The following is a 16,293-nucleotide window of genomic DNA, read 5'->3' as shown; positions in this document are numbered from 1 at the left end:
GTCCCCATTCTCTCAGTGACCACATGTGTCACCTCTCCTCACCATCTCCCAAGATCTCCTGCTGGGCCTCACATCCTCCCCACACAGCACACAGACACTGGGCACACTGAGCAAAGTTGCAGATATTTTATTAGAGTCAGGTGGGGACAGATGTCTGGATTCCAGCTTCAGTTGAGAAGGAGAACAGGGAAGGAAGCCCGAGTGCAGACCAGGCATCACTTGCAAAGATTATATCCCCAAAGTGGGCAGTCTGCAAATGCCTCCTAGCCCGTCATCCATCTATCACCGTGGGAAGTGCATAGCTGCAAGAGGATGGCAAACTGAGAGGGAATAAGATGAGGAGGGACAGGACCTGAGCCCACAGCAGGGCTATCCTGTCTCCCCAGGATCCCCTCACACCTCACCCTCAGTGATTCGGCCCCATCCCCAGCAAGAACCTCTGGCCCACAGAACCACCCGTGGAGAGGGGGCAGCCCAGGAGGAGGAGGACTCCCTAACCGCCCGTGCACGGGTGTCAGGAGTGAGACAGAGCAACCAGCCATGCCAGGGAGGGGAGGAGATGACAAGGTTCTGCGGGGCATAGCAGGGGCTGGTCCTGAAGGAGGAGCAAGGTGGCCGAGGCTGCGTTTGTGTCACATCTCCTGCATCTGAGCCCCTTCTGTCAGGTGTACTGGGTGTACAGAATGTGCATGCAGGTGTTATAAACAATCCCATGTGCCCTGTGTGCTTATATGAGTGCAAGAAGCTCTGCCTCATGGACAGTGTTCCTCAGGAGATACGTGATTAGCCCAGGTGAGCAGCTGCGTGTAGCCAGAAGCTGCCTCAGGAGCCTCAGGCCCCAAAACACCTGAGTGGAATTCTGGCTTGTAGACACTCCGACAGTGTCAGTGAAAGTGGGGCTCTGAGCAAGAGGAATAGCTGTCATTGTGGGCACAAGAGGAAGTGAAGTGGCCAGAAGCCAGAAACCGTGCAAAGCCAGGGAGTCCCTTCCTGGGAAGAAGGTCTAAAGGCAGGGGCTCATTTGCCGTATTCCTAAAGCGGCTCCGATAGGACTCCTCAACGTGCGTGAGCTGAGTTCTTCCTTTCCTGCCAAAGAGTAAAATTCTACTCCTCCAACGCTAGCTCCCCTCATCGAGGAAAAGGTCACATGAGTCAACACTCTCGGCGTGTTGTATTGATATGAGTCCCCTGTTGTGCGGGAGCTAACTGGCATGGTATGGACATATTCGGTAGCAGAAGAGGCGGGGTGTGCAGGTGGACTGTGGTTGCGTATTAGATGTGCTGCCGGGTGGAGCAAAGGTTTATGTGCGTTATTGTTTATACCTCTTGTCTCTCACATATTGCATGACTGCATGGTCTATTACAATGTGCTGCATGTGTGTCGTCGGTTGGGGAGAGTAATTACCATGACTTGCAGAGGCTTGGGCTTGTCCACCAATGTCAACTGATTGTAGCAATCCTGGATTTTTCGTGTGGCTGCTTTTTCCGGTTGAGTAGCACCGACAAAATCAAGGGATAGGTCCAACAGTGTCCTGCTTCCAAGGGCAATACTGCTAACCACTCCATAAAATGCAGGGCAAGCTTCCGCTGAAGGCACAGACAGAAAACACTTCATCAAAGGAATCACCAGGGTAGGAGGTTCCTGTTTCCCACCACTTGATAGTAACTCACATATCCAATGCTTCCAGGCTCACCTCCCACAGAGATCCACCCTCTCCCAGGACTCCTTAAATCCCACACGGAAACCATTCTCTATGAGGCACACCTAGCAGAAGGGAGCAGCAAGAGGGGCTAGGACTGGAGACCCCGCTGCCCTTGACCACTGCCCTGAGGCATACAAGCCTACCTGCTTCCTCCCTTCCAACAAGCACCACTACACCCAAGTAACTATCCCCCACACTGTGCACAGCTAATGACCCTTCCAGCTCCAAACCTCTCCCTCCATTCAAAGACTGAAAGTCTCAGGGGGATTCTGCAGGGCTCCTGGGCACTGATCTGCCAGCTGCCCTCTAAATCTGTCCCTAGAAGCTGCTTGGAGATGACTATGGAAAGATGAGTAAGATGGCATGGGGCAAAGATCAGGAAGGCCATCTATTCTCTCCTTCCTACCCTCACCCATCTCAAAGGTCAGCTCTCTGGTCACCAGCAAGGCCAGCACAAGCAGTGCTCCCTTCATCGTGTCAGCGGCTGGGATGCTTTGCTCGGGGCAGGGTTTCTGCCGCTTTATAAACCACTAGCTCCCTGAGCCCAGCCCACACCCCTCCGAGGAGCTGCACAGGCCCGTGGCCAGGCACCTGGCACAGGCGGCTCCCTCAGCCCTTGGGGTGTTTAGTGTGGGAAGCCCTTCCTACTCTGAGAGCAGAGCTCCTGGAGGAGATGTGGTGGCATCTCTGCCAAAGAACAACTGAAGCTGACATTTCTAAGAGACTCCACCCTGAGCCAAATGCTCTGTTGTCCCAGCCCCAACCATCACCTGTTTTCCTGGTCCTCGTTCCCCCAGCCTATGCTGGCTCCAAGGGCAGCACTCTCCCAAACTGTGGAGAGGAAAGCACAGGAGGGTCAAAGACAGGTCTACACCACTACAGGGAAACAAAAAGTCATCCAGAATCCTTACTTTTTCCCCAAGTTTAAGTCCTGGAGATAAGAATGAGGAGCTGGACCTTAATGAGGCCCCCTGAATATCTTAACTGCTGCAGTCTCTGGGTCGGGCCCGAGGACTGGTGGACACCAGCCTTGGGCTCTGCATCACTCCCTACCAGGGTACTCACAGGGCTTGTGGTCATGTGGGTTTTCTCAGGGGCCGGTAATTCTGGATCGTGCCACCAGCTTTTCTCAGACCCCTAGGGGAGCAAGTTCCTGAGCACATTCTTGATTGTCTGTGGCTCCAGCCTTGACCCCTCTCCTGGCTATCTCACCCTCCTCTATCAGTGCACCTGGTCCCAAGAGGTGCTTGGACTGTGTAGCCTACCCAGAAGCATCAGTGGACAGCTGTGGAGCTGACTGTGGGTCTTGCCTCCTGCATCGGAGACTCGGAGGTCCACAGCCCTACAGGCCACTGTGGATGGGAGTTCTAAGGCCCAGAGTGCTGGCTCCACCAGAGGTGGCCTCCCTGTGCTGAAAACTCTCTCAAGAGTCAAGCTCAACCTTCTACTCTAGGAAAGCAGTTTGTTGGCGCAAACAAGATGAGACGGTCCTTGAAAACTCTAGCAGAAGAAAGCCTTGAGAAAGCTTCCAATGGCCAAATTGGAAACAATTTGACCAACAAAATAAATAACAGAATATTAGATGATAACCCAAAGTATAAAGTAATATGTGTGAGTCCACACTGATATAAATAAATGATTAAATGAAAAAATAAAAAAACAAATGGGGGAGAAGAGACAAACATTCCCTACAGGAGCATCCCGAGTAATATACATAGATTATCCCCTCCAGGAGGGGAAACTTGCTGCCCTGCCCTCCCTGAGAGTGGGTGAGACTTAGTAACTCATTTCTAAAGAAAATGGTAGGGGAAGGGGAAAACAGTGTAGAAAGCTGGCAAACACAACGTTAATCAAGTAATCAAGGCTGATATACCCAGTGGTAAGACGTACTGCTCTTATGTGTACCCTGATGTAAGGTGATGGGAAGGACACTTCACCTCTGTGGTGTCTTCCTCAAAACCCAAGGTCTGAACCCCAGTCTACATTACGAGAACAACAGCAGAGAAACTCAGCTTGGAAGGTCATTCTACAATAGCTGGGCAGCCCTCCTCAAGACTGCCAAGGCCATGACAGACCAGGAAAGAAAGAGTAACTCCACAGAGCAGAGGGGGCTGGGGAGACATGACAGTGAGTGCAGTGTGTGTAGCTTGTGGATTGGATCCTGGAACCCAAAGAGGACGTTAATGGGCAACTGGTGGAATCCAAATAAAGCGCGGGGTTTAGTTATTAGTAATGTTCCAATGTTATTTCTCAGTTTTTACAAAATTTGCCACTTTCTATGAATCTAAAATTATCCCCAATTTTTAAAAATTTATTAAAAAAAAAAAACTTGCATTAGGAAAGGGCTACATCTGCTGCAACTCCTCCTGTGACCTTGTCCAGCTCTTCACCCTGGCCTCACCACATGTCCCTGCCATCCGGGGACGTCTCAGGTGGTCTTGTGGCATCCTCGGAAGGGCACGGGGCTGGCTCTATAGCAGCGACCTGTGTTACTTCAGCACTCCAAGCCTCATCTCACCTCCTCATCTCACAGAGCTGGGGAGGGGATGGAGGGAAGTGTCTTCTGAAGGACTGGAGGACTGTGACCCAGGCCCAGGTGTCCCACCACACTGAAGTCCTGTCCCTCATAGACAAAGAGCAAGCATGTGCAGCCTGGGTCATAGGGTGTTCTGTTCCTGCCCAGGAACTTCTGAGGCACATCTGCAGCCACCTGAGCCCCTCGTGGGGTGACCTGAAGAGGGATGGCCCCCAGGCATCAGTAGCCACGCAAGGAAGGGCTCCACCGAGACCAGCTGACAGCTGGAGCTCAATACTTGGTGCCTCTTCGCCAAGAGCAGTTACCGGATGTGAATCCTATTTGGCACAGGGTTCCAATTGTGGTCACACAACCTGGGTCCCAACTTCAACCTGGGGAAATCTTACTCTGCCACAGGTGACTCAGAGAGAAGGCCAGCCAGGTGCCTGTGGCAAAAACTGACTTATCAAAATATTTTAAACCTTTACCTCATTTAATTAATCAAAGGCAATATTCACAAGCACACCTATAGCAAATAGAAGTACAAATACTCTTGTTTATCAACTCCAGAGAAATGGGACATTCCTTCCATTATTCTAACGAATGTTGTGAAACACCTACTGAGTCCTGGGCCCTGTGCTAGTCCTGGGGACGCGGCAGCACACACAGCAAAGCTCTCGCGCTCCTGCAGCTCTTTATGAATCTAAGAGGGAGTGAAAGACAATCAACCAATGGCAAGAAGTGCTGTGGAGGAAGATGAAGCAGGGGGAAAAGAGACAGTGCCATGGGGGGAAGGAGGGGGACAGCGCCCTTTGATATAAGGGGTCAAGAGTATGGGGAAATCTCCTGATGTGTGATATTTGAACAGACCTGAGAAATGAGGCAATGAAGCATGCAGCCACTTGGAGGAAGGGCATTCCAGGCAGGGAGGGCAGCACGTGCAAAGGCCCTGCTACAGAAGCATACTAGATCTGCTCAAGAAGCAGAAAGGAGGTCATTGAGGGAGGAGAGAAAGGCAGGGATACATTCGCAGAGGCAGCAGGGATATGGGACTGGTTGTGCAAATGGCCCAGGGATTGTGGGCCTAGAAGGGGCTTAGCTTTTCCTCAGGTCGGAGCTCTGGAGAGGCAATGGTGGGAAGAGTAGAGACATTTAAGAGAAGAAGCAGGTTGGCAAAAATATTCCTGTGTAGATTGAGGTGCTGTTGTAAGCCTTAGAACTGGCCTTAGAACTTAGTCATACTTTAAGTTCTAAGCCTCTACACAAGACAAAATAAGACTTTAGTCATTAAACAAAGTCTAGTCCTCAAGTTACTCCTCAGGGGCTATAGATAATATTCAGAACCATATCGTTTGAGCTGTTCTGCAGATACTAAAGCCCCCACCAGGTGGAGGAAGATGACTGCATGATGACCAGACGGCAGCCATGACATACACTGACCCATTTCACGCAATTCTGAGAACTGGCCTCAAGGAAATGGGAACAAACTAATCCTGGAACTGAAGATTAGCTATACTTAAAACAATCAAGATGATGGAGATCAGACCACCGCAGTACCAATTTCAAGATAACTGTCAGTCCTGACTGTGCTACTCTGCCCCCTCCCTCGCCTATATACCCCTCAAACTCCCCTTTGAAAGCTCTTGCCCCTTGATCAGCAGTTAGGAGTTGGCCTTTGGACGGGAGTCCATCCTCTTCCCTGGTTCTAGCCTCTGGAATAAAGCAAACTTTCCTTTCCAACCTTGCCTCTCGAGTATTGGTTTTTGAGCAGTGAGCAGCCAGACCTGAGTTCGGTAACACTGTCGAAGTCAAAAGGTCGCAGGACTTGGTCAGCAGAAAACTAGAACTTCTGGGCCATCACATAGGCGAGGTTTCAGGGCTCCAGAAAAAAATTCAGGGGAGTGGTTCAATGAAGGCCACCGACAAGATCAAGGACACTGCAATGAAAGCAGGGCAGGGCAGGGGCTACCAGAGACCCTGACCAAGGGGTCAGGGCTTGTGCTCTGGCCTTCCTGGCACTTACTCCCGGTGAGACCATTCGCTAAGCGCTGAGCTTCCTAAACCCATGATGTCGAGACCAGACTGTCTTCAAGGTCATATGCAGTTGTGACAGGCTGCCATCGGCCATCATTCAGGAGGCCTGATTTGGGAGCGTTTTTGCCCCTTTTCTGGTCACCTTGGGGATTTTCAGTTGTTAAGCTTCCCGGGTCAGCTGACCCTCCCACAGAGCCCTCCAGATGGGAGGGAGGCTGAGCCAGTGCCCTTTGTGGACTCAACTCGCATCTTGGCAACACACACAGCTCCTCCCTGTGCAGCCCCAGGCAACTCCAAGCCTGGGAGAGCCTGGCAGGTACCTGGCAGTACCTCCTGGAAAGGGCAGTGTTAGACACAGGCCCCTTGGGCGCCGCCCCTCGTGGGGCCAAGAGCAGGTATAAAAGGGTTCCAGGTGGGTAGGGAGCACCTGCCAGCGGCACCATGACACGCGCTGGAGCTCTCCTGCTCTGCACCGCCTTGCTTGTGATCTCGGGCGGAAGTCAGTGGCTGGGACACGGGTTCCCCGAGGGTTCCGATACCTTCCCAGGGCAGCACTGAGCATGTTGGGAGGGGAAGGGAAGAGTGTGCTCTGATGAGTGCCTTTCCAGGGAGGGTCACTGCCTTATCTTTGTTTTCAGATTGTTACCTCTGCCCGGCCTTGAAGGAGACCCTTAGACTGTTAGTGGTGGGAACCTATGATGACTACTTGGCAAATGTGCAACAGTATGTAACAGACCGTTCGGTACTGTCCACTGCCGGTGACCTGAAGAGCTGCCTTGACCAGAAGTTGACAGATGAGGATAGGAAAAACACTCTCAGCGTTCTGGTGGGTCCAGCTGTGTGTGTCTGTGCCTCTGGCACCTGTCTTGGGTGGGGGGAAGGGCAATGCAAGGTGGGAGAGCTCATTTCCTCTCCACCGGGACCCTTTCCTATGAACATGGAAGGAGAAAGACCCTCATGAATGAGGAGGTAAAGAGGATGTGGCGGACATCCACTGTGCGGGAAGGGATCAGGTAGGAAGACTCAGTCCAACCCTGGAGCTCTTGAGCTGGCCCTGACTGCTCAGGTCTGCCGGGCCACAGGCCTCAGACCCCCCAGACCCTCCTGTATATGTGGCACCACCTGGCCTTGGTGTTAGGCCCTCAGCGCTGGCCTCCCTGACTCCAGCCTCTCCAGCATGTGACCTGGATCTTCTGCAAACCATTAGCATTGAGTCCTTCCCTTCTCCAAACATCAGTTCCTTTCCCTTAGTGCCTCAAGTCCCCTACTCCATCCCACCTAAAACCTACATTTGCCCTTGTTCCCTGGACCCCAAAAGGCCATTCTGTGCCTCAAATGCCGTAAGAGGAGGCTGAGTCCTAAAGTCTGCTCCTGCCCTCCCCAGGCCTTGGATGCCCAGAATGGAGGGGCAGAGGGAGGAATCAGACAGGGGTCGCCTCATCCCTGGAGACTCCCAGGGCTCATTCTGGAGCCCTGCCAGGTGGTCCTCAGCAGCCTCCCCCATTCTATCCCAGACTGCCCTCAGCCCACCAGGAAGACCCCTCTTCTCTCTGTTCCATTAGAGGAAGCTTCATTGGGAGGAATCCACCTTTACCTGCTCATATCCAGAGGCCATCTTCCAAACAAGCCTGCAGGCCCCTCCCCAGTGTTCAGTGTAGCTTGATGTCTCTTGGACTCCAGAGGCCTCACCAGGTTTCCTGACTTTCTCTTTGCAGAATAAAATATACACAAGGCCTTTCTGTTGATGGAGCCTTCCCTGCCAAGAACCCCAAGGAAGCCGCTTACCTGATCACTAAATAGTACCAGCAACCTGCCATGTCCAGGTGTCTGATTAGAGGATTCCAGCAATAAAAGCCTTGCAATTCACAGGAGTGTGCTTACTCACTGGAGATTGGGCTTTGGGGCTGGGGGAGAAGAAGGACGTGCCCACCGTGGAGACCACCCGTGTGCCTTCCAACAGCAGCTGGATTTGCGTGCTGTCAGATGTTGCTCCTCCACAAATTCAGTGGGGGGGGGGGGGGTAATAATAATTACATCAGCCAGAGTGTCTGATCACTTCCGTGACCAGGACCCACAGGTCATGCACATTCTTGACCAAATCTGAGCCTCCCAGCAACCTTGAGAAATAGGAGTGATCCTCCTAGTCTTACAAGGGAAGCAACTGAGGCTCAGAGCGGGTAACGTGTCTGACAAAGATGACACAGCTTTCCCAGCCTGTCCACTCCCGGGGAGGTGAGCTCAGCTAACTCACCGTGTGCCTGTGCACATGTGATGGTCCTTCTTTGGGCCTCTGGCTCCCACTTACAGAATCGAAATACCTCCCATCTCCAAGGCTGTGGGGAGGCCAAAGTAAAATCATGGGTGAGAAGGGGCCCCTGTCCTAAGGGCCTGACAGGAGAGAAGGAACAAAGGGTCAAGGTCCAAGTGCTGAATTCAGTCACCGCTTGGGCCTACGTTATCCTCATGCAACCACCCAGGTGTGGATTCACCCGCCTCCACATAAACACACTGTGAGCTGGGGCTAAAGCCCGGAGCGCATGTGCAGGGCCCTGGGGCTCCCAGCGCATCCTGTGCCTTTGCTCCCTGCCCATGATCCTGGCCCCACAGCCACCCTGTCTGATTCCTCCTAGCCTGACCCCCACCCTCTCCCTTATGGCTTCATCCCGCCCGACAGCTCCCCCCAGAAGACAGTCTCCTGGGCTTACACCACAGGGCTCAGATCAGGACAAGGAATCCTGCGGGGAGGAGGCTCAGCACAGGTTCCCGAGGGGACCAGAGCTGCTGCTTCTCTCCCTGTGGAGCAGATTCTGGGGGTGGTGGGGAAGGTCACCTTGCCCAGAGAGACCTGGCTCTTGGGGTCCACCCCACCATGCCACCCCCACCAGGGTCTGGCTGGGGCCTCTGGTAAGATGAAGAACTGCCTCTGGGAGAGCTAAGGCGAGGTTAGGGGGTGTGAGCAGGTCTTGGGCAGGGACCCTTCTCATCACCTGACCCAAGGTGTGTATCCCCCCCACGTCCCCCCCACCGACGGATGTAAAAGCTCCAGGGCTTCTGAGAGGAGGGTCGCCACCCAGATGAGCTGGGTGTGGCTTACAGCGTCTTGGATAAAGACTCACCCTGCTCCGCAGTGAGGGTACAGGTGTGACGGGTGACCCATCCGAAGATGAAGCAGAGATGAGCGAGGGGCAGTCTGTGCGCACTGGGTCTCTTGGCTGTCGCTCAGCCGTACAGGACTCCGTGGGGGTGCTGGGGAGACACTCCATGTTGCCCACCTGCTCCTTCCCCTCTCACTGCCTTCCTCCAAATGATACAGTCCTTATCTAATCTGGGGTTGGGGGGAAATTCAGGATCCCATGTTCTTCCAAACTTTTTTCTGTCTGACATCCAAACCTCAGATGGTTTGGAAGGTAAATGTTAAAAACTTGTGACTTTTGGTCTCTGACTCCCACATGACTTTGCCTCTGAGATCATAGAAGCCCCGCCCCGTTTCCACCTAGGCTGACCTGAGTTCACCTGCAGCTGTGGGGATAATCCCTGACCGGCAGACATCTCCCATCCTCAAACACTTGCATCTCTCTTCCCTGCTTGGTATATTTCTCCAGCACCTGGGAGCTTGCTGAACCATTGCTAGGCACACTCAGAAAGTGTGGGGAGTTAATGGCCGCAGGGCAACCCTCAAACACTACAGACCCCAGCCTCCTTGACTTGTGAGTCTCTTTAGAGGTGTGAGTTCCACACTGTCTCTCAAAGGCACCCAGTGGCCTTGAGCCCCACCTGCTCACCCCCATGGCTTTTCTCACCTGTTTCACTGTCCTTAGTTCCTCACTTGAGCATCTGAGATCACCTCCCAAATAACCTACCTTCACCCAAATCCCTGTGTCTGGGTCTCCTTTGTTGGGAACACAAAGTATCACAGCGTCCTATGTCCATCTGCCTGATCAGGAAGGACAGAAATTCAGGTGGAAGAGACTCAGTGAAGGCAGCAGGAGGAGAGGAGTGTGATACCCTAGTTGATCCTTCAGAGGCATCAGCACCCTACACAGAGAACAGGAACTCTGGTGGGGGAGGGAGGTGAGCGCTTGCCATTTATTTCTCTATGGACCTTGCACTGAGGAATTCCCAAACTGCCCTGACAAGGTGCTTTGGGGGGTACATCCTCAATCCCAGCCCGTGGGAATCCATGGGGGATTCCAGGCAGAAGTACACGTTGTCCCACTGATCAAGACCTGGGAGCCAGAAAGCAGTAGACAGACGGGAGCAAACCCTGGGTGCTAGGACAGAGGCAACAGGACTGAGACAAGCCCCCAGAAAGAAAAGCCCTGGCTCAAGCACACAGCAGCGGACAGGGCTTGCCGCCATGACTGCAATGAAGAGCTGCATGGATAAATGCACTGCGTGGTTGCTACCATCATACCCGGAAGTTTCTTTTTCAATTCCTTTTTTTTTTTTAATTTTTTTTTAATTTTTTACAATAAACTGCATATATTTAGAGTATACAATTTGATATCCCAATCTCCCAGTTCATTCCCCCCTGCAACCCTCCCCGCTTTCCCCACTTGGTGTCCATATGTTTGTTCTCTACATCTGTGTCTCTATTTCTGCCTTGCAAACTGGTTGATTTGTAGCATTTTTCTATAGTCCACATATATGTGTTAATATACAATATTTGTTTTTCTCTTTCTGACTCACTTCACTCTGTATGACAGTCTCTAGGTCCATCCATGTCTCTACAAATGTCCCAGTTTCATTGCTTTTCACAACTGAGTAATATTCCATTGTATGTATGTACCACATCTTCTTTTTCCATTCATCTGTTGATGGACATTTAGGTTGCTTCCATGTCCTGGCTATTATAAATAGTGCTGCAGTGAACATTGGAGTGCATGTGTCTTTTTGAATTATGGTGTTCTCTGGGTATATGCCCAGCAGTGGGATTGTTGGGTCATATGGTAGTTCTGTTTTTGGTTTTGCAAGGAACCTCCATACTGTTCTCCATAGTGGCTGTATCAATTTACATTCCCACAAGCAGTGCAAGAGCATTCCCTTTTCTCCACATCCTCTCCAGCATTTACTGTTTGTAGATTTTCTGATGATGCCCATTCTCACTGGTGTGAGGTGATACCTCATTGTCGTTTTGATTTGCATTTCTCAATTCCTTTTTGAAAAATAATGTATAACATTGACTACTGTTTCAAAGGCATAACATATTTATACCAGCCTTAGGCTGGCCATGCCCATGGGCTCAGAACACAAGGTACCCAGCCCGGGCTTCAAACCCAGGCTTCCGAAGTGGTCCCTGTGGACGGGACAGATGTTCTCTTATATGCCAAAAGAGGGTCTCCCCAGGACGGCACAGAACGTAGAAGATCCTGAGGGGTGCTCAGCAGAGAAAAGGGCTGAATGAGACAGAAACGCATCTTCCACTCAGAAGGACACCATAGAAAACACATGGATGATTCATCAAGTCCATTCCCAGGTTATTGAGGTAACCGCACACTCACTCCTTGGCCAGACTAACATAGGCCCCACTTTTAAAGCCTGCAGAGGTGCACACAGCCCCATGTGTGGGCAGCAAGGGCACAGAAGCTGGCATGGGCCAACACAGCACTGTCAGATGAAGAGCCCCTGCTCATGCTAGCAGGCCCAGCCCACGTTCACATTATCACTGTTTCCACCACAAAGCCAGCTCTGAGCAGACATGCTGCTGGCCCAAACTCAGGAGCATCTTCCATATTCAATCTGCGAGGAGCCAGCTCATCCTACATCCTTTCAGGACAGTCATAGAAGGAATAATAATAAATCAGAGAGATATCTAAACCATTTTGGTCTAGTTGTCAGGGGAAAAAATTAGAGCAAGGCCCAAGATTACTGAGGAAGCCCCAAAGCAAGAGAGACCCTGAGAAGAAGCCAGGAGGAATTAGCCAAGACAGGCTTCAGACTGGTCCTCAAAGTCCAGGGAGACGCTGCACAATGGTGGGATGTGGTGTACAGTTGTGTGGTATGCAGTGTGCTCACTGCAGAAGCACAGGCTTACAAAACGTTCTACCTCTAAACTGACTAAATGTTTTGAAATGAAAAAAAAATGTGAAAAATAAATTTCTACTTCTCTTTTCATTCTCAAAATGCCATGAGAAAGATAATATAGGAATTTAAAAGTATAACCCCACTAAGACAAAGAGAACAATACGGGACTATCACCAGATGATTGAACATAACATCTTATCAGAGAACAGAAAGCAGAGGAAGATGTGGTGACTCCTGGCAGAGAAAGCCACGTCTAACAAATCAGACAGAGCCCATTTCTACTACATAATTCCAAAGAGGTTTGGGCTTCAGAGGCATGGGGCAGTGCAGTGGGTAAGAGTAAATAAAGCTGCAGAGCTGAAAACAGGCAACTGGTGTGAAATTTCTATGGGGAATCATTGAATTCAATAACCCTCTTCCCCACCTCTTTCATGCACAGAACACCTGCATTCAGGGATACATCCTCCAAGAAAGAAACTGGAGAAGCAGCATGAGGTAATGGTTAAGATCAGGGACCCTGGAGCGCTTCGTGGTTTCAAAATCGTTTGCATTCAAAAGATAGGTAATTTTAATGGCACCACTGTAAGCTAGAACATAATAGAGGAGAGTCTTCAAGCTATTAAAGGATAACTATTTCCAACTTGGAATGCCATCCCTAGCAAACTATCAATTCAAATATGTAATAATCCAAAAAAGTTCACCTTCCTTGTATCTTTTCTCAGGAATCTACAAAAGGATGTACTTCACCAAAACGATAGAACAGACCAAGAAAGGGGAAGACATCTGAATTCCCGAGATGGTGCTGAAGGGAAATCCCAGGACAACCACTGCACCAGGTTTGGAACGTCATCAGTCCAGACAGGAGTCCAGAAGGATGGGAGAGTCCAGGAGATATCTCTCTAGGAAGGGAAAAGGCAGATCAATAGATTGTTTTATGTGTCTAATCATGGGAAGAAAAGTTTTCATTTCATTTCCTCTAAAGAGTTTGGGGATAATTTAGTAATATGCAGATAACAAAGCATGAGCAAGCCGAATCTAACAATGTATAAAATATATATTTTGTTTTAAAAAGTTTATTTTATTATAAGAATGCAAACATTGCTTAGCATTACAAAAATATATAATTCACTGCATAAACAGTCTAAAGGAGAAGAATCAAGCGATCATCTCAACTGATGCAGTAAAAAGAGTTTCATAATACTAACAGTTACAATTTTTTTTTTAAATTTAAGAAAATGGTAATAAAAGAGCTCTTCATTAGCATGATACAGTGCGTTTATAAAAAAACCACAACAAACATCATATTTGATGGTAAAATATTACAGTCAGTCTATTCAAAATAAGAAACAAGGTAATGATGCTTCAACTAAACATTCAGTAAGAAAAGAAAGTATGACACCAATGAAGTAGAAAATGGATAAACAATTAAGAATATCAGAGCAGCGGAGGATCAAGATAGCAGAGTGGGAGGATATGAAGTCATCTCCCCCAAATACATCAAAAGTACAACTACATGTAGAACAATTCTCACATAAAACCAACTGGAAACTGACAGAAGATCTCCCATGCAACCAAAGCTACAAGAACGATCTCCACATAACTGGGTAGGAAGGGGGTAAAAAGGCATCAGGATGGGACCGGGAGCCCGCCCAGGATCCCTGGAAGGGATCTGCAAAGGAGAGAAGGTCCTCATGGGCAGATCCTCACCCTGGGGAGCCCCCTTGCCTGCTGGCATATCTATTGGGACAGACAGAGGGGCTGGAGAAGCCTGGACTCTACTCTTAAGGAGCACATGCATGTGGGCTTGCTAACAACCAGGAAGAGAGCAGCCAGTTCTGGTGCCACTGCCTTACCACACTTCTCAATCGGAAGGGGCGAATGCCCCTGCCCTGCTCACTCCACACTGCAGTGTGGCACACGATCAGGCAGAGATTTGGTCTAGCTGCACACAGACAGACTGGGGCACCTGGGTTGTGATCCAGGGTGGGGAACCATGGAGCTCATTGTCAGCACACACACGGCGGAGGCAGGTCCAGCCACGGCGCACTCTGTCAGCCCACAGACCAGGGGCACCACAGAAATATGCAGCAACTGGGCACTGAGTCTCGGTGGACAGGCCCTGGGTGAGAGTACACAGCAGTCCCTGTCCCAGCAGGATTGCTCCAGCTCTGCCCACTCCACACTGCAGCTTGGAGCTGGATCTGGGGCAGAGAGGTCCTCAGAGAGATCTTCCGTAGAGGTAGCCCAGGTTCCAGGAGGCAGCAGAGCAACCTCAATTCCTGTAGTCGCTGCACCCCAGACCCCAACCCCACTCTACTCCATACCACAACCCAGCACTAGGTCTGGGACAAACACAATGGAGAAAGGGATGCAACCTTGGGCTGCTTCTGGGGGAAACTATGAACACCTGCATAGGTGGTGCATAAGTTCACTGTGACCACACAGAACTCGCTTGTTACAGTGCATACCACTTAAGGGCAACAGAGCTGGAGCAAACCCAACCCTCAGGAATTCTACTTTAACCACTGGGGAGCAGACCCCACTCCTGACAGTGCAGCAACAGCCACAAAGCAGAGAGGAAGCCCTGCCTCACAACCAGCACAAACTCTAGATGCCACACCACCACCCACACGCCCTATGAAGGGGATAACAATCAGCACACCCTGAGGAAAGACATGGCTGCATCCATACCAAAAGCAGCCCTCACACCAGAAATACTGCACACACCGTCTACCCAGGGACACTCCCACATTAAAACACCCACAACAAAAGACCACACTAGATAACTGTTTCTCTTAGACATATAGAGACAGAGAAAGTTAAGTAAAATGAAAAGGCAGAGGAACTACTCCCCGTTAACAAGAGAAACCCCTGAAAGAACAAACAATGAAACAGAGCTCACCAGTCTACTAGACTCCCACTTCAAAAAAGAGGTAATAAAAATGCTAAAGGAATTAAGAAAGATTATCAATAGAAATGCAGATCACTGTAACAAGGAGCTACAAACTATAAAGATGAACCAATCGAAATAGTTCAATTGCCAAGATAAAAACCAATCTAGGAGCAATGAGTACCCAACTAAATGACACAGAAGAATGAATTAGTGACCTGGAAGATAGAATAATGAAAATCACCCAATCACAACAGCAGGCAGAAAGACAAATGAAAAAAAAAGAAAGAAAGAAAGAAAGCGACATATGAGATCTATGGGATAATATAAAGTGTGCAAACCTATGTATAATGGGGGTTCCAGAAGGAAAAGAAAGAGAAAATGGAATCAAATATATAGTTTTCAGTTATGGCTGAAAACTTCCAAAATATAAAGTAGGAAATAGATATCCAGGTATAGGAAGCACAGATGGTCCCAAATAGACCCACACCAAGACATATCATGATTAAAATGGCAACAGTAAAAGATAAAGAGAGGATTCTAAAGGCAGTAAGAGAAAAACAAAGAATCAGTTACAAGGGAACCTCCATAAGGCTATCAGCTGATTTCTCTGCAGAAATTTTGCAGGCCGAAGGGAGTAGCATGATATATTTAAAGTCCTGAAAGGTAAAAATCTACAACCTAAGATACTCTACCCAGCAAGATTATCATTTACAATAGAAGGAGAGAGAAAGAATTTCTCAAACAAGCAAAAACTAAAAGAATTCAACAATACTAAACCTATATTGAAACACTGATGGGTTGTCTCTAAATAGAAAGGAGGCAAGAATCTACAGGAAATGGAAAATCACAATAGGAAAGCAAATACACAAAAGAATTGAACATCACTTAAATAATCCAGTGCATAGACTTAAAACAATCCAGGGAATTTGGTGGTGCAGTGGTTAGGACTTGGCACTTTCATTGCCATGGCCTGGGTTGAATCCCTGACCCCACAAGCCACACACACACAAAAAAAAAAAAAAAAAAAAAAAAAAAAAAAATTCCAAAAATTTGCAAAAGCAATTACAACTATAGTCAACAGTAAAAAGATGAGCATGAACATGTAAAATAGGACATAAAAAACA

General features: G+C 49.4%; 1 protein-coding gene across 1 annotated transcript; it reads right to left on the bottom strand.

The window, feature by feature from the left end:
- Positions 1 to 263: 263 nt before the first annotated feature.
- Positions 264 to 2,176, bottom strand: LOC130838066 (major allergen I polypeptide chain 2-like). The gene is made up of 3 exons (XM_057710838.1): positions 2,116 to 2,176; positions 1,406 to 1,587; positions 264 to 320 (listed from the first exon to the last, which is right to left on the bottom strand). The coding sequence occupies exons 1-3, from the start codon at positions 2,174 to 2,176 to the stop codon at positions 264 to 266; spliced, it is 300 nt and encodes a 99-aa protein (XP_057566821.1).
- Between the last annotated feature and the right edge of the window lie 14,117 nt (positions 2,177 to 16,293).

The sequence above is a fragment of the Hippopotamus amphibius genome, chromosome 16, assembly GCF_030028045.1.
Source record: "Hippopotamus amphibius kiboko isolate mHipAmp2 chromosome 16, mHipAmp2.hap2, whole genome shotgun sequence".
Lineage (NCBI taxonomy): Eukaryota > Metazoa > Chordata > Mammalia > Artiodactyla > Hippopotamidae > Hippopotamus > Hippopotamus amphibius.
The sequence above is the reverse complement of the archived record's forward strand: the minus strand, read 5'-3'. Positions and strand labels throughout refer to the sequence as shown.

Coding starts and splice junctions, on each gene's coding strand:
- LOC130838066 (XM_057710838.1), bottom strand. CDS start 2,176: ATGAAGGGAGCACTGCTTGTGCTGGCCTTGCTGGTGACCAGAGAGCTG. Junction 1,588..2,115: donor AGAGCTGACCTTTGAGATGG/GTGAGGGTAGGA, acceptor CTGTGCCTTCAG/CGGAAGCTTGCCCTGCATTT. Junction 321..1,405: donor CCAAGCCTCTGCAAGTCATG/GTAATTACTCTC, acceptor ATTCCCTCTCAG/TTTGCCATCCTCTTGCAGCT.